This window comes from Pholcus phalangioides, unplaced genomic scaffold, assembly GCF_987345545.1.
Source record: "Pholcus phalangioides strain wild (caught in Gottingen) unplaced genomic scaffold, Ppha-v1.0 ptg000010l_1, whole genome shotgun sequence".
Classification (NCBI taxonomy): domain Eukaryota; kingdom Metazoa; phylum Arthropoda; class Arachnida; order Araneae; family Pholcidae; genus Pholcus; species Pholcus phalangioides.
Genome location: NW_028301603.1, coordinates 29658952 through 29683144, shown reverse-complemented (window position 1 = coordinate 29683144; position 24193 = coordinate 29658952). Strand labels below are relative to the sequence as shown.

The 24193-nt window shown below is 37.1% G+C and overlaps 1 protein-coding gene across 1 annotated transcript; it reads right to left on the bottom strand.

Moving 5' to 3' along the window:
• Positions 1 to 185: 185 nt before the first annotated feature.
• On the bottom strand, positions 186 to 23346 carry LOC149081259 (E3 ubiquitin-protein ligase RNF115-like). The gene is made up of 10 exons (XM_089238098.1): positions 23152 to 23346; positions 19869 to 19936; positions 19087 to 19135; positions 15237 to 15382; positions 12558 to 12595; positions 10766 to 10790; positions 9047 to 9098; positions 8809 to 8902; positions 7443 to 7558; positions 186 to 3143 (listed from the first exon to the last, which is right to left on the bottom strand). Exons 1-10 carry the CDS (start codon positions 23239 to 23241, stop codon positions 2877 to 2879), a joined length of 945 nt encoding a protein of 314 aa, XP_089094224.1. The 5' UTR covers positions 23242 to 23346; the 3' UTR covers positions 186 to 2876.
• Between the last annotated feature and the right edge of the window lie 847 nt (positions 23347 to 24193).

Below are 24193 nucleotides of genomic sequence, written 5' to 3'. Positions count from 1 at the left end.
TTATTAGTGAACCCATCACACATATGCCTCTCTTCTTCTTCGCAATTAACAAACTGCATTACTCCACGATGGGTATCATGTACTATCCAGGGCTTGAGAGTTGCCATGGCAACTAGAAAATATAAGTAATAATATTTTATTAGTAAATCAATATTTAAGGATGAAACAATAAATCACACGGAAACTGATTGAAACTCTTTTGTTTTCGGTCCATAATCGTTACAGGATAAAGGAATATCAAGGTGTTACAAGTTATAGCACAGAGAGTTTCCGCTTTTTTTTTTCTTCACAAGAATTAGAACTTGATGGAAACACATTCACAAAAGTTTGCATTTGAAAAATCAACAAGGCTTTCGAACTAATGGAAACAATTTCCATCAATTTTATAGACCATCCCTTACGAATGACTCTTGACTAACTAATGTTCTAGGGAAGTCACTCGCACACTCTAAGCTGGGGGGGAGGGGGGTCAAACACGTGGCCTGCGGGCTGCATGCTGCCCTTGAAGAAACTATTGGTGGCCCAAGAAGTCCCAACAAGATCCAAAAAAAATATGTTTTTTTATTAAATAAAAAAATTTGAAGCATGTCAAAAAACTATAAATCCGAATGAATCGGCAGTGAGAGCCACTACATATATGAAATCAGCTACAGAAAATTCCAAGTTTTTTATCAATGGTTCCTCTGTCAAAAAATGGATGATAAATGCTGCAGAAAATGTCTGTCTTGAATATATGCGAGCATTTCATAATATTTTTTATACCGAGACATATTATAGTCGAATGAATAACAGTAATAGGTGATAATTTGAGTGCGTCGGAAGTGACCATATACTCAAATGTGCAACGTTTTTCAATAGCCCGCAATGAAATTTCAGGTCTTGAAAACATGGCTCAAATGACCATTTATTCAAACTAGCAATGACAGTATGAATATAAATGAATAATTTTTAGAAATGTTTTCTATTCACAAAATCACAAAAGGTTACGATGTCTATGGCATCGTGGAAAAATGTATCAAATAATGCAGTGAGGAAAAATATCAATTTCCGACGAACAAACTTGTAGTACCAAGAAAGAGTGATATGCCAGTAATGGCTGTCAAAAATAGAAATTTTGGTTCGAGATTTACTGCAAAATCAGAAAAAAAGAAAAATGCATCAGAAAATTCTTAAACTATGATTTTGTCATTGCGTCATTTATCAGCAGGGCCTTTTTGCTGCAAAGAAAGAGTTGAAAATAAGCAACATTGTTCTCAAGCCTACAAAGAGCACTTTGAACTTCACCTGATCCAGAGGCATCAAGCAGCGCTTATTCAAGCAATTTCTTAAAGACTTGGAGAGTGAATTTGACTGGATACCTCATTACAAAGAAATATATGTTCGTTGTCTTGTCATAAAGTTCCAACTTTTTTAAACAAGGTAAAGATGTTCTTGGAAAAATCAAGATGTTTTGTTTCATAATGATAAGACACGAATGAGATCAGGGCTGTAGCTAGGCCGGGACAACTGGAGTCCCCGAGCCTAATTGGAGGCCTCCCAAATAATGTGCACTTATTTCACTTTTTTTTCCCCTTTTAAGGCCCCCCCCTGAGAAAATGTCTGCCCCGGGGTCCAGAAAAGGCAAGCTGCGGCCCTGAGTGCAATACACAGAATTCTTGCACTTCCTTTCGATTCCCATTGAATGATTTTTTCAAATGTTTTTAGTTAATTTCTAATTACAATCAACAAATTTTAAATTACAAATTAAGATTTTTTTTAATTACTAATTTTTAATAATTGGCGACCCACTTGAGAAGATGGCCCAGGGCCCGACTAAGTTTGATGCCCCTCTCTAAGCACTGATAGACTGAAATAACGCCCCCTCCCCTTTCTTCCCACCAGAAAATAATTCTCATTGCTTTTGGGTCCCTGTACTATACATTTTTTAACGTGCTCATATGAAATCCTACCAGAAATATAATAGACTTATATCTTTAGTCACATACATAAATAATAATTATAAAGCGCTACTATAATAATCTTCAACGAGACAAAATTATAAATCATAAAAAATATCATTTAGATGTGAAATACAAATATATAAACACATTTCCAAGAATTACATTCTCTTAGTTTCACACTAAGGTTGTTTCCGAAATTTCACGGAATCTTAGGAAGAAATTATTTAGTTCTATTATTAGGACATATAACTCAACAACCAGAAGTTTGGCATGACGAAAAATTCTCATAAAAAGCAGTGTTATTCACGTTTATAGTTGCATTGGAATAACTGCATAATAACATCTGAAGGGAAAAACAATTCACCTACGATGACTTTTAGCTCGGGAGAATCATTGGCCATAGAAAATGTGCTTGTTAATCAATATAAAGCTTCCTCAACAATACACCAGTCTTGTTTTTTTAACAAACACACTAATTAATAAATATTCATAACACATATAACTCAATAGAAGAATACCTTTGTATCGCAGCAACAGATTCCATGATTTGAAAATCACGTCTTCAATGTAAATTATGCTCATATCAGTGATCCAGAAAAATGTAACGCTCACAGAACTTGAAATATAGATCGAGTTCGAGAAACGTAACAACGTAATACTTGAAAATCATTCAATCTATCAAATTGTAGCGGGGGGGGGGGGGGGAAATTATTATTAGGCATCAAGATAATTTAGTATTCAACAACCTGAGCAGAATCGATAGAGGTTGATAACAGGAACAAAAGAAAATGACTGAAACTAATATAAACCGTATGTATAATAATAATATATGATATAGTACATTCACGATCTGATAAATACACAAGTTCACAGTCTCGCAAATTTTTCATTATCATTATTTTTTTTGGTATATTTTACTGCATTTTGTTTCCTTTCCTACGCTTGTCTATGCCTGCTAAATCTGCGGGTATAGTAACTGAGGCTGGATTCCGGAGCAGGACTCGATGAGCTGGAAGACTCCTGACTACTACTGGCAACTCCATCCACAGCGACTTCATTGCTGTTCCTTCTGCTTGAGCGAGTGCTGTCTCTTTGAGCAGTATCATCCTGTGTGACTGCAGCGGCAGCAGTAGTGGTAGTAGTAGCAGTTTCTTGCGTAGTTTCGACGTTCATCTGTTTCCGACATATTGGGCAAGTCGCATGCTGTAAAAATGAGAAATAATCTTTTTTTCCCAAGATGTTAAAATGAAATCACTATAATTCAGTCAATTACTTCACTACATAAAGTTAAATAGTTTTGATTACACAACATAACTGGGCTTCGGAAAATAGAGTTCCAAATGAAAAAGAATTGCATAATATAGGTTCAACTGTTAAAAATGCCGCAAAACACTTAAGTTACGCTTTCAAAAATTAAAGAGCTGCACCACTTATTCCCAGAAATAAGGCATGAACACGTTGCTTTTTAACGACTAGTACACACCCAGACCCCCCCCCCCCCACATGCAATTTCCATCTACTTAATTTTTTTTGACAAATATCAGGGCATTGGATGATAGCCTACATGGCCAAGAGGAAAATTAAATCTGATTAAAAGTTTCACAAGTAAACATACAAATTTGTAAATAGGCATTTCTAGCCAGGTGTGAGCTCAGAAAAATCACTTCACCTGGAGTCCCCATAATGCTCTCAAGACAAACCCTGGCCATGAGTAGAAGTACCCCCCGGTCAAGGATAACCTATTTCGTTTGAACTAGTAAGCATTAGGTGCATCTACAACACATCAAGCAGTGCATCTTATTGATCTATAGAACTTCTGTTAATGAGCAAAAATTTTGACTCAGTTAACGAGTAATGATTTGCATTATGAGCAAAAATTTTGCTAGTATTCTTCCACACATTCTCCAGTCAGCATGTCTCACTCGAAAAATGAACACACATGCAAGCGTGACTGTTTACAATATGAAACTAGATGTAGTAAGTATTGCAACCACGCATATGTGCCACTTGAAATTTTTTTAAACTCTGCTTGAAGAAAACTGTGAACTGATTGCATTATTGAACGTGACTTTGAGGGACTAACTTATGGATGCTCAATAGGAGCCAATATCTGTCTGAGAGATTGCATCCTTGAAGAGGGCCATGGGATTGCAGATGCATAAGGATGACATTTAAAAATTAGTTTTAGAACAAGGCCAGCAGTTGATCGTAGATGAATGGATGGATCTCCATTGTGTGCAACAGCAAGAGCTTATGAACAGTATCTCATCTGAGAAAGAGAGAAGTCTTTCACTTCAGAGATGTGTAAAATGTGGGACATTGTGAAATTTTGTATAAAATAACCACCTAAACAAAGCTGTAGAAGTGCGAGCAGGAAGCAATGCAATTGTTGACACACACAATATAATAAATTCTTTTCTAGTCACACAAAAGAATACGTTTGCAAACAACACAGTCTGTACAATCAAATATGATAGTCATCTCTGTCGTCATTTAGAGTAAGTTAATTTATAAGCATTCATCATCATAAACAACAATCACCATTTTCAACCACTGCTGGATGAAGGTTTCCTCTAAATTTTTCCATTTTGCTCTGTCTGATATTTTAGCAATCCAGTTGACTCCAGCCACTTTTCTGATCTCGTTGATACATCTTACGCGGGGATGTCTTCTCTGAAATTTAACACCACAGGGGTACCAATCTAGAACACTTGTGGTTCATCTGTCGTCCTGTCTTCTTGCAATATGTGCAGCCCATTTCCATTTTAGACGCTTAATTCTTTCCATGATATCATACACCTTTGTGTAGTTCCTTATCCAAGTGATTCGTTTTGCCTAGCATACATCTTTCCATGCTCCTTTGTGTTGTCTGTAGCCCTTGTATCATCTTGCTTGTGAGTGAACATGTTTCAGCTCCTGACCATAAGTCAGTGCTGGTAGCACACACTGGTTAAAAACTTTTATTTTCAGCCATAATGGCACATGACTCTTCAGAATTACACAGTTTTTGCCAAAAGTGCTCAATCCAATCCTCATCCTTCTGTTTATTCCTCTAATGATTCCATTGTCCATGCTAATTTCTTGTCCCAGGTATACATAGCTTTCTACTTCTTCTATCTCTGTGTTGTTGAGCAAGATTTTCCTCTTCAAAGCACAGGAGTTGAAGATAACTTTAATCTTTTGCAGGTTCACTTTCAAGCTCACCTGAATACTCACTTTTGCAAGTTCTTGTATCATTTCTTCTAGTTTGCCTGGATTACTGCTAATAACAACAATGTTGTCAGCAAAACACAAATGGTTGAGAAATTCTCCATTTATTTTAATTCTTTTCTTATACCAATCCAGTTTTCTGAATGCTTTTACTAAAAAAGCGGTAAAGAGTTTTGGTGAGATAGTATCACTGTGTCTGACTCCTTTTCCGAGTGTAACCTTTGCTTTTCCTTTATCCAAACAAATTGTTGCAGTTGCTTTGTCATATATTTTCTTGATGATATTGATGTAAGTCTTCTCTACCCTAATTACATCTAGAGCTTTTACAACAGCAGATGTAAAGGCAGAGTCAAACGCTTTCTTAAAATCAATGAGGGCCATACTAATGGTAATTTGTATTCCTTGTGTCTCTATAAGTTCCCTGATTGTTTGGATGTGATCCATTGTACTGAATCCACTTCGAAATCCTGCCTGTTCTTTTGGTTGAGCTTCGTCCAATTTGGATTCAAGCCTACATGTTAGCACCTTGGTGAAGATTTTATAAACTACTCATTGGTCGATAACTCTTGATATCCTCTTTTTTGCCCTTTTTGTAAAGAACCATCATTGCATTATTCCAATCTTTAGGCACATCCGATTTTGTGAGACAATTTGTGAACAAAGCAGCTAGCATACTGGCGAATTCTTCTCCTGCTTATTTAATAATGTCTATTGAAATCCCATATTCACCTGGGTATTTCCCTTTTTTCATGCATTTTATGGCCTTGTAGACTTCTTCTTTGAGCACAAGTGCTACTTGTACAAATTCTGATCCATTTTCTTTTCTTCCTGCTCCCTTTCCTCTGTTCTAATTCCTTTCTTCTTGTTTGTATAGAGTATTATAAAATTCTTCTGCAATAGTAATAATTTCATTTCTATCTTTTGTGATGGTTCCATCTTCCCTTTTCAGTACAAAAATTTCCATTCTACCAACACAGTTCTCGTTTTGCTGATTTTAAGCTTCTATTATCTTCTAGTGCTCTCTTTACAATTTCGCAATTAAACTTCCTGACATCTGTAATCCACTTTCGTACTGTCTGTCTTAAAAAGTTCTGAATATTCATCATGATTTAGGGTCATTCATCCTAATCTGAAATTCTCTCCAGTCTTCCATACGTTTTCTTCTGTTACTTTCTACATCAGTTTGATTTCTTTTTTCCAGCGACTTCTTTTGCTATTTCTTTAGGGTAGTAGTTAAAGTTCTGTTCATCGTGATGATAACTTGTCCATCTTCAGTGGTCTTATATAGGAAATCAAATCGGTTCTTTAGCTATAATTGGAATTTATATAGATGTTCGTGAAGTTTTGCCATATCGATGACCGTTTTGTATTTTTGATAAGTTTCGCTTAACCATGGGGGAACCTGGAGAAGCCCTTCCAGTTGGGCTTCTCCAGGTCCATTTTCTTTGAGGTTTCTTCTTAAAAAACAAATTCATGATGCATTCTGCTCTCTGCAAATTCAACGAGCCTGTTTTCTCTCGTTTTGTACACAGTAACCATGACTTCTAACTGAACTTTCGCCATTTCTTCTCTCTCCAATTCTAGCATTGAAGTAACCCATTACTGTTTTGGCCAGCCAGATCTCCAGACCTTAACCCTATAGAGCATGTCTGGGACGCTCTGGGGAGGGCAATTGCAACTCGCAGCCCCCCCTCCGGTAACCATCCAGGGAATGAAAACAACATTGCTGAACGAGTGGGACCAATTGCCACAGGAAATGATAAACTGCCCTATGCAAGTATGAAATCATGCTGCGAGACCTATATATCTGTAAGAGGAGACCATATCCCCTATTAACCCTTTTTTTTTTTGTTTATTCTGCAAACGCTGTTTCATACCTTCCGACTCCAACGAGTGTTACACACGATCATGCATGAGTATTACACAATTATTGAATGGTTATTTGTTTTGTATTGTATCAATGTATGTAAAGATCAAATTTCATTAAAATCGGTACAGTAGTTCTAGAGATAATCGACCAAGTCTGCAAATTCTCTTAATTTCTTACACCAGGGTATTTCCTATGGGGAAAGGTTGACTTGATGTACAAGCGATTAGGATAACAAGCACATTCATGGAACGAATTAAGCTTGTTAACTGAAGTTCCACTGTACTATTAACTGCACTTGCATCTCATTGCATCACTTTTCTGTAGAATCTTTCTTATTGATCTGGTGCATCATGTCCTACCTCAAATGACACAAGTTGAATCATGACTTACATTGTTCAATAGGAGCTAAATTGTAAACTCACCATTTCTAACCATGGCACAATGCATTCCTCATGAAAAAAATGATCGCAAGGCAGGCATTTTGCTTTCTCCCTGAGGTTGAAATCTTCCATGCATATTGTGCACTGGACGCCATTGTCTGAAGAGGAGGAAAACACATGAGACGAACTGAATATGATATTTATATTCAAAAGATTTCAAATAAATTCCCCCCTCTTTTTTTCAACAAAATTTAAGTGAAAGGATTTGGAATGTTAAGGGTATTAAAATTTTGGTTCATCAAGGCTACGATATGAAACTTTTAAACATTATCATTGTTCATATAATCAATTGCATTTGAATTTGATCACACTAATCCATTCAAAAATCCAGTAATGATTTCTTTTGAGAAAATAGTAGTGCTTTCATTTATCACTAGCTATAATACCTGGTTGCTGCCCAAGTTTTCTTCATAGGCGAAGTGACAAACCATTGCAAAGGGGATAAACTTGTTTGGAAACCACAGTAGCAAAAGTAAACATTTCGAGTCATTGTTTAGGGCCATGAACTACTGTTGCCCAACAGTTTTTTGCCCATTTCGAGCATTTGCCCAGGTCTGACAAACTTTTAAATAAGCCTATCTATTATTCAAGTCTATATGAAAAATTTAGCAAAGATCGGTCTAAAATTGTAGATTTGCAATCACAGGCAGGTTTTTGGTTTGGCCTAACTTCTCTCATTCTGTTATAATTTTCTTGATGACTCACTCCTCTAATTTGCCACCCCTCCGAACTTTCCGCACGGGGCTATAGAGAGCTACCAGGTGGGGCTGTAAGGTTATCCTTTCCACCTTTCCACACTCCTGTGTCTCTAAAATTCTCTCTTTTGGTTGCTCAAATGCTTAAATATTATCTACATCATTCTTTTGGTTGCTCACTGGACCAGTCTCTTGATCTTTAGACAGAGGCATGGTTTAAAGTAGCCGCAGGTGGCAAATTTATGGTTTTGCTACCTGGAGGCTATATAAACTTTGCTGCTCTTCTCCCATTCTGCAAATTTTCCACCTCTCTGAACTCGCCACCCTGGGCTATAGCTGCTAAGCCCTCCCCCACATTAAACATGCCTTTGGCTGACCTCTGTCTTCCATATCTTGAATTGAAAAATTGCAGATGCCTGAATTTTTATCTTCAATAGACTATACTGGAGAGCCACAGATAGATGTTGACTGAGACAAGAGAATCACAGGGCAAAAAAGTTTGAGAACCACTAGTTTGAGGGGATAAACAAGTTATTTGGGTCTTTTACCTATAACAGATTCCCAGGTTAATCTCTCAACCCCTGTGAAGGGAGCAGAAAAATCAATTAGAACTTGGAAGGAAAAGAAGACAAAATATTGGCATCAATACTCACCTACGTGAGTTCTTCGCACATTTATGATTGGCAGAGAATCTATTTGATCCTTGGGGAGTGGTGGTGGACCAGTGACTTCAGCTTCGTTCAGAATCTATTAAATGCGCAAATTCAAACACTTGCAATATCTTTATATTTCAAAGCAGTAAAAAATCATAGCGGGGGAAAGCACATAAACCAATCGTTTCTCAGTGACAACAGATGAAAAGACTGAACAAAAGCGAATCACACAGCATACCTGAGTAATTATTGCATCCCATTCATTTCCTAATGCATAGTCACCCAGATTTCTATGAAAAGGACCAGATACACATACATTCACTTACATATATGTGGCTATTACATTTTTTTAACAACATAATGAAAACATTAAAGTGTCAAGATAATATCTCAATATAGTGATAACTAAAATTTTATAAATACTGATTTTTTAATTTTGATCAACAATAAATCCATGTTGTTCTTGATTCTACACAGAAAATACTGTATATACTCATTAATAAGTAGTTTTGATGAAAAAATTGTTCCTTAATTTCGGGGGTAAGCTTCGAGGATCAATGCAGAATATATTATTATCGGAAAGAAAATATCGACCCCCCCCCCCTTTAACAAATCATATAGCTACGTGGCCACAGCATGGCTTGCTTGAAGATCCAGGAAATCGTTAGGCTACTTTAGATGGCGTCACTAATCAGTTACATGATTTTTGTAGCTATATGTTCAAACCTCGAAGAATTGATGACGTTAAAGCCAAAGTAAAAAAAATCGAACACGTCATTTGTTTTGATACATGTGGACTTATGTCAATTTCACAACCCTTAGATTTGAGCATCAACAAGCCTTCTAAAGATTATTTATGGACTGAATGGATGAGTTCCGAAGATAAACAGCAAAAAAAGTGGTGCCTTAAAGTAACCCAACATTGGCCTAGTGTGGTAGTGGGTTTATGAGGTGTGGAATGTTTTTTCACCGAAATCATCATTATCAAAACCTTTAAATGTGTTGCAGCTGTAATGCAATAGGCGGAACTGAAGAAGACATTCTCTTCGAAAGTGTCGACGTTTTCATTGTAACTTTTATTGCATGAAAATATGCACATCCCCCTCCTTTAAAATGAGCTGATTTTTGGAGGGTTGGCTTATACATGCGTTTTAATTTATTAGGGTTTTGGTGGTCCTGAAATGAGAGGGGTCGGATTATACACAAGTATATACGATATACTGTATATCTACATTTTTCATCAATACACCCTAGTGTAATTGCAAGGTTCACGGCTATCTATAGACTTGATTAATCATCAAAAAATTATGAAACTTTAGGAACTGTTAATGAAGAGATGGGGAAGAATTTTCATGTCCCTTAATTAACATTCTCACAACATCATGGATTCATGTTATAGACCAATAGAAACTTCTGAATTTCATCATATGAAGTCTGTCTTTTACATACTTTATATTATAAATAAAAATTTTAATGCTGTAGACTCACAAATCCCACAAATGTCAGACCAGGATGTGCCAGATTACTGGAAGCATTACGAAGAAAGCATTGGTGGACACAGTTGCCAGTAATTTCTGTAAGTACTGCAGTGTCATATGCATACACAGGAAGTAAAAGGGGTGAATTGCATTCTATATTTATGAATAATCGAGGGGCGGGGGGCTTCTCAAATGATATGAGCCCCCAGTTCCAGTGCCTATACTGGAAGGTATTTGAAAAAGCCCATCAAAATATGGGCTATAAACTTCTGAGCGCAGATATGCGTTGGCATGTTTTCCTATTCTACACTCACAGGAAGCCTACCTAAAAATGCCAGGCCAGGCTGAATTAGCACATTGCCACATAATAGAGTCTACCATATTTCTTACGTATGACCTACAACCAGCAATAGTGTATAAATAATTCTAGTAAAGCTTTACACAATAACATCATAAATAAATATAGGAAAAAAACTTACGCAAGCTGGTGGAATCGCCCAAGACCTGTATAAAAAAATATAAATTAAATTATTGCCATAATTTTCCCTGTTTATAACCAGTGACAGAATACAATCCTCACATGCGAATTCACTTATTCCAAGAAAAAATTTCATAACAAAGTGTGAATAATTTTTTAATTTCCCTTGTATAATCTGCAGATTTTAGACAGGAAATTATGTTATAATATCATAATACAGGACTTTATTTAAATATTTATTTTTTCGGGTTCACAGTTTTCCCTCATGACCAATTACATACTTTCTTTTGCCTAATCTCATACTGCATCATTCTGAGATTGAGTTTTTGTATTTACCACTAAAACCTGTTGTGTAAATATGTATATTACCATTATGCAAATATAAAATGTTATGTCACTGTTGCCATATATGGCATCATACCGTGTATGCAGAATTTTCTGGGAGGGGGGGTTCAATTTTTTTCCTTCTCAGGGGGTTACGTTTTTTCCTGCAAAATAACACTATAATCTCGGTCTTGGCTTGAGGGGGGGGGGGTTAGAACTCCAGCATTCCCCCCCCCCTGCATACACCAATGTCCAGGGGTACATAGGAAAGTCTAGCTTTATCCTGGAATAACTCTCAAACCATTGATCCTAGAAGTATACTTCCAACTGGAAAAAGTATCCATATAATGCGTAGACCTCAGTATATAGGTCCTGCAGCTCTTTCCATCTCACTGAGATATTGAAATGTTCATGGAAGATGGATGTGTCTGGAAATTTTTTTAAATATCTTCAAAATAATAAATGAAAATATCACATATAAATTCACATGTAATCAATACTTGCTAATGGGTGGATCATAGTATTTGATTTTAAAAAAATCAACTATGAAGTCAACAATCTTCTGAAAGTTCTTGATTCCATCCGAAGACGAACACTCTGATGTCCATGTACATTAAATAGCGTCTCTTGGCACTGTGGACATAGCCTAGAAGTATGCTTCTAGGATCAACAGTTTGGGAGTTTTCCCAATATAAAGGGATGTATGTGCCTATATCCTGGCATCCATGCACCGTGTAAAAGGAATGTATTTTCAATGCCTTGCTTCTACCTCTTTTCTACATTCTTTAAATAAATTTAAATAAATAACGTGATCAGCACATATTCCCAAGAGATCGTTACAATCTGTCCAGGGAATTTGTTAGTATTAGTAGACATCCATGCCCGACTTGGGATTCGAACCTATACCTGCGCAGTCAGGAGCTTTCTCCATAACCAGGCAGTGCAGTGGTTACTTGTTATTACTTGTTTTATTTATTACTTGTTAATCGTAGCATGGCTATGCAGTCTGGTACTGTCATGCTTTGTTTAAAAAATAATTCAACATTGTTTTCACACGTCCTTATAATGTATGTAAGTTTTTCTGAATGACAAAAGAAAATTGCAGTTTGAGCCATACCACACTTTACAAACCTCATCAGGGTTTAAACATTGAATTACATAAACAGAGAAATAGTTATCATACAATAGTTCATAATAAAATTTTAGTCAAGGGGTTTTAAACGCTACTAAGAAAGAAAATAAATTTAAATTTTTTAAAGATGTCTCAAAAGCCAACCATAGGCCACGATTCAAACTTCTGTGATTGACACATTTGAAAAAAAAATTTTATAAACGATAATATAATTTTCATCAATGGAAGAATATCGTATTAATACATCATTTAGTAACTCATATTAGAAAGTTTCTGGTTTTAGTACAGTCAATACCACAGTTGAAAAAAAAATATTATTACTTAAGATAATACCTACCCCCTTCTTCTAAAACCTCCGCCAAAATTGGAAGAACCCTACAAAAGAAAATGAAGAGATTATGGGAAAATTAAACGTGAATCATGAATTGTTTTATAGCAAGAAATTCTGCAATTTACTGGAACATGTTAGAACCCATATGGGAAAATACTGATACAACTAAAAGTTTGGAAATAAAATACAGTCGAGCCTGCTATCCAACGAAATTGGATATTACCAGGTACTGGTTATGGCAAACTTTTTTTCATCCCAGTGAACCAGCAATACCAAAATAGTGTTAAAAATACCACTTATCATTACATTTATGAACATTGGATGTAAATAAGTTTTTGTCAAGAACTAATTTTTGTAATAAGATCAAGTTCCCTAAAATTCAAAATATTTTAAAAATGAATTCTGAATGTAAAGGGCTACTGTACTATTCCAAGAAAGGCTATAAGTATGATCTGTCAGAACAACCATCAGATCTCCAGCAATAGACAGTGCTCTGGTTCTGTTCATTTTTAAAACCGAACAAATAAAGTGAAATCAATATCACCCCAGTCATCATTTATATCGCTGTTTCTCAGTCTTTGTAACTGACCATTGATGGCAGTTGGCAGCACTACACATAACAAGCATTACACAGAACATGTACCAACTCGTTAGAAATTCTGTAGAGGAATGTGTACAAGGTGCATGTATGATTAAGTAGTAGTAGTCTTTGTAACCTTTCACGACCATCGAAATGTCTGATATAGTTCGACCAACTTCCTCGTAACAATAATTCTTAGAGTTTCTGTAACCCCGGCTCCTCAGAATAGTCTAATAAAGACTCACTTCAAAGCACTGAACAGGCACACACCAATATCAACAGCTTGCCTTTGACATAAGTTGGTAACACCCCCTAAGAGCCAAGGTTTAAGCTAGATAAAACATTCCTTTAGCAAAAAATCGAAAATGGGAAAAAAAGCTTTATCAAAATGCTAATGATTGATGGATGGATGTCTACTCATTTCGTACCTCCTGCATGTATTTTTGCGAAAGTAGATACTACTTCTTTCACATTCTAAGATTTTCTTTTGCATTTTGTGAAAAATGAGACCGTAGCCTCAACCCTGCTACGAGCCACACGATGCCCACTTTGAAAACTACCGAATTACAGTATATGGGTCTCATTTTTTATTAAAACCTATATGAATATCATTAATATTGTTCCGGATAATTTTCCACAAAACTTCGAGATTGCAAAACAAGAAGCGGTTCGACGGACAAACACAGATTTATTTACAGAACAGCAATTTACACGTATTTGCAGCCTAATCAGAGAGCTAACAACTTTCTCGTAAAGTTTAAACACAACTGACTGTTCGTCGAAACTGTCTCTATTCGAGTCTCTTTGAGCCTGTCTAGCCTGCCATCTTGTGAGCGCCGCACTATTTATAACCCTGGAGAAACTTCGAAAAAAAGAACATTCCACAAAATTCTATCTTACAGTTTCCTAGTCGGCGGCGCCACCGTACGGTCTGTCTGGAAGGGAATTGAACCATTCTTCGGAAGGGCGGGGCTTTCTAGAATGTTCTTCTAGCCCTCTGCCAATCGGACCTTTTTCCATTTAACCGAAACCGATATCAACCGATTTCGATATTTCTGAGAGCAATCGATCAAATCGGTATGTATATAATAATACTGCTATATATATCATGAGCCCAAGTAGATGTAGGTACCCTCTCTGTTTACTCCTGTCACTGTTATTGGTGGTCACACCTCCTGGGGAAACGCCCCTGCACACAACTTTATTTTTATGTATTGACACATTCTCCTACTTCGATGGAAAATTCTGATAAATCAGAATTTTTCGCCAAGGCGGGAGGGTATGTTGCATTAAAATTGATGGATGAATTTTTACATTTATTTATATTTATTTTTTGATTTTCTGCCATTTTGTACATATGCATTTTTGGAGACGTTCGAACCAGGCACAGGTGGCCGCGCAGCTATTCTTTGCTCTAATAGCTTCAATGTAACACAATATCCTCTTCTCATTTCGTTACATCTATTGCCTACAGATTGTAACAATATTCACACACACAACACACGTGAATAATTTTCATTTTGATTATAATAAAATTTTCACGTTTTTATAAGGACCACCTCTAGTCAGCGGACCACAGGTTGAGAAAAGCTGCTCTTCAAGTGGATTCTTACCATAAAACTCAAGTACATACCAATACCAAGTATCGGTTTTAACCAGTGCTGGACAAATCCCAGGTGGACTTGAAAATCAGTATTGGTGCCTGAAATTCTGTATATGTGATTGCCAAATCAGAGTCTAGGAATGGCTAAAAATTTTCTGATTTCATAATAAATTGTCTCTCAACATGGGAAGGGGCCATTAAGTCACAGAAAAGGCAAAAAAACATTATTTAAGACAATTTTTCTTACAGATTTTTTTTTCTTCAGATTTTTAAGAAAAAAAAACCATGCTTGGCTCCTATGAAATTTGCCTGGGGCATAAATTTTTTCCTCAATTTGTTAACCCTTAGTTTCAACAAATATTTTTCAAATTCCTCTGCAGCCGAGCTGGACTGTAATTTCACAAATACATAAAATGTTGGAGGGGGAAAAAAAGTGGACCACTTTTCTCTCACTGCAATAAAAAAAGAAAATTTATTAATGAATTCACGCAAGCGATCATACCTATCATCGAATTCCAATTCCGAATCCCTCGGAGCATTGTGATCCTCTCTGTCTAGCCACTGTGACACAACATCCGCACGAGGTCCAAAAGTGATGTCGAGTAATGTCCGTCGGATTGTCCTCCTCATCAAGTTATACAAGTTTGCCTTAAAAAATGTAAAAATATAGAAAGCATGAGATTCAGCATATAACGACAATGGACTGATCCACCATTAAGAAAAATATATAAAACATTTCAGGTGTGCAAATATACATATAATTTTTTTTTTTTTACTTTAACAAGCATTTCAGCCAACTATGAAAAGTCGTCAACACTAAAAGCTTAAACCAGGCATCTTAATGTGATGTCAATAGGCCAGAGCTTGGCAAATTGAAAATTAATTTAAGCACCAGCAAAATTTCTTAAAAGCAGCGCTTTTTCTTTTTTCCTTGAAAAACGAGTTGTTTGTAATTTGGGAAATGGTGGTACTAATATCGGATATCATCGTATTCTAGTGCTTGACAAATTCCAGGTGTCTGTCAGGTTGTTGTCATGACGACTAAAATCTGTATTGGTGCCTGAAATTTTCTATATATATCATCCCCCTCATGCCAGAAGCATGAATGTGTAAATTTTCACTTCTTGGGTTTATCAGCAGGTAGGATCCCTTATTATGCTATCTGTTTCATCAGGGAAGTTAATTTTTAAACCCTATTGAAATCCATGTTGCAAAGCACTTTACGAAAATGACACTTGTAGAGTGACACGGGTAGAGTAAACATTCAACGTCATTTCCCACGTTTTAGAAATTTGTTCGTTCAAGCTTCTGGAACGATTGAGATGCTATGATTAAATCAGTCATTCAATATGAGTTTGGGGCCGTTAAGTCTCTGAAAAGTCAAAAAACATTATTAAGAACTGTTTTTCTAGGGGGGGGGGACTAAGCTTGTCAAAAAGAAAAGTCATCACGTCTCTGCCGGGACATGATTATTTAATATGACTTTTCTTTCCGAGTTTACAGAGTTCATAATATCTCAAGGAAAATAACTGTTTCCTTGATATTTCGGGCTGAGAAAAAAGCCATCTCTATCCCACTCTAAACTGTCCTACCTGGGCCATTTCCTGAAGTTAATAGAGGCTACTAATGCCTCTACTTCAGCAGCTCATGTCCCAGGGAGTGAAATAAGGAAGGCAGGGTCATGTCTCCAGAGGTGTAGATGGTAGCATGCTTGTCTGGTATGCAAGAGGGCCTGGGTTCGTGTCCTGGAGGAGACGTGATGACTTTTCTTTCTGGGTTCACCTCAGCATAATATCCGGAAAATAGTTGTTTCCTTGACATATCGGGCTGAGAAAAAAGCCATCTATCTCACTCAATTTTTCAGAAGTCTGGGAGATAAAGTAGAAATCTGTGAACCTCTCGGAAAATCCGGAGACTTGTCGGAAACATGTTTTGCCTCGTTGAAAATGAAGATCAGCTAAAAAAGCTGCTGATCACTTTCGCTTTACAAGAAATTTAAGAAACAACTTGTCATCAAATAAAAGTAAAAAAATGTTATATTTCCCAATGACTGAAAAAGCGAAACAAAATTTTTGAAAATTTCAATTTTGACAAAATGAAATACGGCAGACTCTCGCTAATCAAGCACACATCAGGCCAAGGTGTGAAGTATGGAAATCACCAGATTACTGGAAGTCCATTGAAAGGGCCTATTCAAATAATATAAACTTCTGCGCACAGACATACAGTGGCATTCCAGTTTCCCCCTCTTCTATATTTGAAGAAAACTCACGTAAAACTGCTGAATCACTAGATTGGGGTGGATTAGCCCACGGCTGGATTATCAAGAATCTACTGTGGTGCGATTTTAGGTTTGGTACATGAATCAATTAACATGAAAACATTTAAAACCTCTGGAACGATTGATACCAGTCACTCACTACATTTCCCCTGAGTGGTGCAGTGGTAAAATGCTCATCTACCACCATGAAGGCTACAGTTAGGTCTGTGAGTTCGATCTCAGAGAACATAGATAACAAGCTCTTTCCCTACCAAACCTGAGGTGACCACCGATACTGCCACCATTTCTGACCCAACTCGATCGTTAATAAATTGCTGTGACAATATGGCAAGTTAGTGTGCATTAAAGTAGTGGTATTCACTCACTACTAAATTAAAATCAGGCAAAAATATATCAGTTGATGGTATTTTGGTGCTTTATGAACAAACAAAAATTTGCAAATGTAAAACTTCGCAAACACGATACAGATGCATACATCTATGACTCATCTTAAATGATGAGGAGCTTCACAAAAACGCTACTCATGTCACTAGATAACTTCGAAAACATGCAGAAAATGTAATCTAGGGAGACAATAAATAGAAGAAACGTCATTACACTCACACGCCATCAGAATTAATTAAACAGCACAACACACGATGCATTACATGCAACAAAATTCAAAACCTCCTAACCAACTAGCGGAAACAAAAGGCAATAGGAGTCAATTCAGTTCAAACACCAAGCATGCGATTTTCTGGGGTTTTTTAATTTATTCGCAAATAAATTGCAAACTCCAACTCCACAAACAAAATCACTCACAATCGACGAGTATGTCCATTGGAGTATAAAAGTAGGACTACCAAAATAGGCAGCAAGGAACTGTAAAACAGCCAAAAGAAACTGCTGTCACGATTTATAAAAAAGAAGAACAAAACAATGACATCTTAATCCTGTCGCACAATCAACATTTTTGAAGCTTCTCTTCTTTTTTTTTTTTTAAATTAAAAAGTTACAGATTTGAACAGAGCAATATGAAAACACAATGTAAATACAAAAATGTAGTGATAAGCGTTTCCTTTCCCCCAACTCTGAGAATAATAATGAAACAAGGTGAGGAAGAGAAATACTCTATATTTTCTGTTATTTATACTTTACGCATATCTCTTTATTACCTCGAGTCTCCCTCCTTCTGTTATACAACTTTGAACGAAAGCTGACTCCATCTACTGGCAGTTGATGTAACTTGTTGGGAGGGATGGGAAACATGTCTTCTCTTTACTAAGAACTATTACAGGACAGTGTGGACTCAAAGGAAAAATAAGAGGGTTTCAAGGGGACATAAGGTAATTCGTAATAAAGGGCATCAAGTTGGGCAAGATATCTTGTCATTGCCGCTGTAAGATACTTTCATCAGGAGTTCTCAACCTGTACTCCATCCAAGTTTCGATGTCTCGAAAGCTGATGTCTCTCTCCCAAACCATGGGTGGGTCTTGGGCAGTGTGACCCGTGCAGGCTGCTGCTGAACCAGACATGCACCTAGTCCATATTCCTCAGCGGGATGTCTAACAAATTGGTACATGTTGGAATGAGTGTGTGTATGTGTAGTGAACCTGACGTGAAGTTTGTTTCTGTGTAATGCTGCCACCTGCCACCAATTTTTTCTAACTATGGGTGAAGTGTGGTGATTGAATAACTGTGACCTGTGCAGCAGTAGCATAGGACACCAAAGTTGAAAGGGCAAAAAAAAAAATACTTTGTCAACCAAAAAACTTGGTCGGGATGCCAAAAATAGGTCCCATCAGGATAGAGATTTTTTAGCCGCCCTGTCCCACCTTCCTGTGTGATTTAAACCTGTCTTTCCACTTCCAAAGAAGTTTCCATCTGCTTCCCTGCTGTTCACATAAGCCTTCAAAGCATTTCCATACTTCCTATCTGTGACATCTTTGGGCGTTAGAGAGTTAACTAATAAACTAAAATAATCTACAATGTTTTGAATAGGCTATGGCTTACATAGAGACCATTTGCATAGATAACATTTTAAAATAAGTTCAAATCCTATTTTAAAAAAAATTCCTCCTCCCATACATACCTCGACAAGAGGAGGAGGCGCAGCTTCAATATCAAGATCGGATTCATCACTATAAGACAAAAAATAAACAGTATAACAAACATAACACCGATTTGCATCATACTAATCTTAAATAATGGGAAAAAACAGGGACAGGGGAAGGCAAAAAGTCCCTGGTGGTCGCAAAAATCAATGGTTGCAAATGAAATCCGAAATATAGGTGTTTCAAAGAATGGGAAGAGAAACAAAAACCTAGCTCCTGCAGTTATGCTTACAGCATAAAAAAATTCAAATTCAACACCCACTTTCACGTGTTGTAAAGTAATCGGCACAGTGAAAACACACAATGCAAAATGCAAAGAAACATGTGGAAACAATCATTGCAGATCACATTACAGCCGCTGGAAGTTGCCCACCGAATGGTTAGCACACCAACCCTTTTGGCGAGTTCTTTATCTGCATCCTACGCCAACATTTATGGTGCTATAGATACTGTTTCAATGCCCTACAGTTATGGTTTGTCACTACGTATATCACTTAGCAGTGCACAAAAGTGAATGTTGCCATCTGAACTTTCTGGTTTCAGAAAATTGTTTGTTGCTGTGGACTGTAACCACAAGGGCTAGGGTTTTGTTTTCCTGTCAGTTTTTAAATGCATACATGGAAACACTTATATTTGAAATTGCATTTGTTAATTTTTCCAGCCGCTAGGAGCACCTACATCGGCAAAATTATTTTATGTCCACCCTGTATATAAGCGACATATTAATGGATTGATTTTAAACTTTGGAAACACAATTCACCTTCCAGAATCTTCGGAAACGTGTACCTCTTCAATGAATCCGTTATTACATCTTGCACATGTCAATTCCTGGAATGTAATAAATAATAATGATTATTCATTGACAGGAAAACGAATAAAAAATGCATGATATAAATTTTCAAACATCGATTGAGAATTTTGTAACTACTTAATATGTTGCAGAGAATGTCTAGAGGTGATACAAGCAAAGCCGGGGGGGTGGGGGGTGTCAATATACACCATAGGCGTGAAGTTATTCAGAAGTATGGAGAGGGATCAAAAATATTGGAAGGGGCTCAAACCTTCTATCCACAAGTATTATGGTGATGGGGCAAATATTGGCACTTTTCGTGATTAAACAAAAATGTTTCTTAAGTCAACGGTTTCAGATATATCTGCTTTCGTTGAGACAGAGCAGTGAGCATGTATTTGGTACCGCCTGTACAGTGTTAGTTGAGGCAGAGGCATAAGCAGGATAACGGGTATGTGTATACATATATAGGCTGTGCCTAAAATACAAAAGCCATAAAATGCCAATTTTTTGGGGGGGAGGAGGGGCTGAAAATTTGTGGGCCCTGGGCAGGTATTCTGTTTTCCCATGCGAGAAAGACACTAATTTGTGCATACATATGAAATTGGCTTCGAAATACTGTTGGCAAATATTACTACTACTAAACCATACATGCACCTCATCCATGTTCCTCTGCGGAACTTCTAACAAATTGGTAAATGGTGGAATGTGCGTGTACGTGTTGTAAACCTAACCGAAGTTTGTTTCTGTGAAATGCTTGTCATAGTGCTGCCATCTGTTTTTTCAACTATGAGTGAAGTGTAATATAATATATATATATATATATATAAAATTCACTTTCTGTCTGTGTGGGGGAGAGTGTGTTCTCTATACAAATCTACAATTTTAGACTGATCGTCGCCAAATTTTACATATATACCAAACAGGATAAAAAAAAACCAAACCGGATTGAACAATAGGCTACTTTAAAAGTTCATAAGAGCAGCACAAATACCGAAAACAATCACTTTCGGAATGTTTTGTATTCTAGTTACAGTGGTTCCCAAAAACTTGCTTCAGACATGCATTTATGCCTCTAAAATCGTGTCTCGCTTCTCTGATGCTGCCAATATTATGTATAATAGTTCATTCCTTTACAATGGTTGGTCACTTTTTCAAATCTCCCAGTAATTGAAGAAAACCCGGGCAGCACTAGGTATTATAGCCAGTGCTTGAATAATTGTATTGTTGTACGCCAGTTGCTCTCTGTGACAAGACTTTTTTAACAGGGCAATCGACTAGCAGTTGAGAACCACAGACAACCAACTTCAGCTGCAAACACAGTGGTGGTCAGCTGAAGTCGGCGGCAAATATTACAGCAGTCCAAGTTAATTTTGCAATCATTTAATGGTTTGTTATACAACATAAGGTCATGAATAAAATGTTTCTTTTGTGATTTTGATGGCAACTTCCATGGAGGATATTAGGACTGCTTTAATATTCATCAAAGCTATTACAAGACACCTTTCATTCACAAGTATCATCTTATAATGGAAGTGGGGACATTGCTCCTAACAAATTCCCAGAGATCCAGCTACACCAGAGAATCCTCAGGGTAAAAAAATCCTCTCTTCCATCATAATCATGTCAAAGCCAGACAGGTATACAGGTATACATCCCAGTATACCGAACATGCGAGTGACCTAGAGAGAAAGGGACAGTTAGTGAAGGATCAAAAGAGCAACCTAGATCATGTGAAAGAATGTGACCAATAGTGACCTGGAGCATGTGCAGCAATGTGAATGACCTGGAGAGTGACTTAGAGAGAGGGGAATCATTTTCAGTGAGCAACTAAGAGTGATCTAGAGAATGCGCAAGAATGTGAATAATCAACAGAGTAACCTAGATCATGTACAGGAATGTGAGTGACCAATAATGATCTAGAGAAGTTATTTATAGAGAAGGAAATCACATTTTCAGTGAGCAACAAAAAAAAAGTGAACTAAAGAATGTGAATGACCAATAGTGACCTAGAGCATGTACAGGAATGCAAGTAACCAATAGAATGACCTAGAGAACATAGGCAGAGATAGACTTGAAAGTCTGGGGGGGGGGGGTATGTTCATTATTGCTGGGGGCATATATACATTAGATCAGCCGACTGACCTTTGATGCTGGGGGCAATGACCCCCCCACCCATATCTCCACCCATGCTAGAGAGTGATTTACAGAGAGGGGAATTACTTTCAGTGAGCAACCAAAAGTGACCTAGAGCATGTGTAAGAATGTGAATGATCAATACAAGTAGAGTAATCTAGATCATGTACCAGAATTTGAGTGACCTAGAGAACGAGTGATTTAGAGAGAGAAGAATCATTTTCAGTGAGCAACAAAAAGAGTGACCTAAAGCATGTGCAAGAATGTGAATGACCAACAGTGACTTAGATCACGTACAGGAAATGCAAGTTACCAATAATGATCTAGAATAATTTAGAGAGAAGGGAATAATTTCAGTGAGCAACCAAAAGTGTGTGACCTATAGAGTTTGTAAGCAAGTGACCAAAAGAGCAACTTAGAGACACATATTTACTTGGGTGGAGAGTAAGTAGGCCATAGTTCAGGGTGACAAATTTGAGGAACGAGTAGGTGAAGAAAATTAGACAAGTAGGGCAACAAAATTTGTGTAGCCCCACAGGTAGAAAAACTATAAATCCACCTTTGCCTGGGACCCTCATACAAGTCAGGCCCCCTGACATGGCCCCACAAAAATAAGGCTCACAGGGGGGGCTCCAACCCTTCCCCTCTCCAAGGACAATCCTTAAAAATCTGTCTTTCACCCTATAAATTTATCATACAGGAACCCACGAAAAATCTGGCCTGTGCCCCCCCCCTTAAAGATCCCAGCCCAAGGGGCCTTGCCCATAGACGTAGAAAATACCGCGGATTCATAAAAACAAACCACACACACATCATCATCATTCAATAGGATTAAATCAATTCACAACCCATCTATACTAATGGACACTTGAGATCAGTGATTGTCAATGGTGTACATGAAATAAAAGGTTCAAAATTTAATGATACATGTCAAAATTTGTGCGTTGACAATAAATGAATGTTCAGCTGATAATCATTTCCATAGATTGTGTAGAGTGTGATGGCAATTGACACGCTTTTCGAATACTGATGAAGCCATCTACCCTAAACCATGTGCAATTTATTATCATCATCATCACCACCATCACCGTCCGCAATGTCCGCTAAACGTACTTACTGGATGAACAACGTCCACTTCCATGAGGCAATAATGACAAAAGTACTTTGGTACAGATTGAGGCAATTCCAGTTGCAACCCTTCCGCCATTATTATTTATTACGTCCGATAATTCACAACAACATAACAACAACAACAACAACCCCCCCTCTCTCGTTTATGCCAAATGATTCCTACTAAAATTTTTCGGAGAATAACTTTACGACTTTTGCAGCGACTTTTCGGAAAGATCGCGTAAGATATTACGATTAAGTCGTAAGTACACGTTTTGATCGAACTACGAACTTGAACTTGATAGAAACCGGATCTTTACTGATTCTTTGCTGATTTATGGTCATTCTGTTTGATCGTTTTAAACTATGTTTCAAACTCATCATCCTTTTTTTTAATTCTTAGTAGCAAAAAAGTGACTACTATTTTAAAGTCAGGAAAGTTATCGAATTTATAGATGACCATATGAACCGTAGTTTACGGGACATTTCAACATTTTTCGGTTATTTTCATTTTGGAAACAGCGACGTTTTCCATCGGTTTTTTTTCCCGTTTTCCATCACAGCTAACGAGAGCTGACCATATTTTCTCCAGAAAAATATGGGAAATTAGGATTTCAAACACGAGGAATTCACGCCAAAATTCGCGAAAATTGGACATCGCCAATTTTTGCCAAAAAAGATGCTGGAAGTAAGCAGAGCTGCCAACTATCGTTAAAATAACTGAAAAATTGCCGACGGTGGGGGATGAAGCACTTCTGCAAAACACAACTCCAGTTATCACAAATCCAACTGCAACGGTATCGTTGTAGATGTCGGACCAACGTCGATGCAACGTCGAAACGTCAAATGACTACCGAGCGTCGTAAAGAGGTCGGAAATTTCTACGTGTCCGATACCGAACGGTATAGTAAAAATGTATTCATTCGGTAAATGCCAAAATATCTTTATTTTTTTCTCTAAAATAGTTTTACTGTCATTTTCACAGCATTTTGTTTCGAAGGAGAATATCTTAAACGATAATTTGTTTCTTTTGAAATAATCTAAATTTT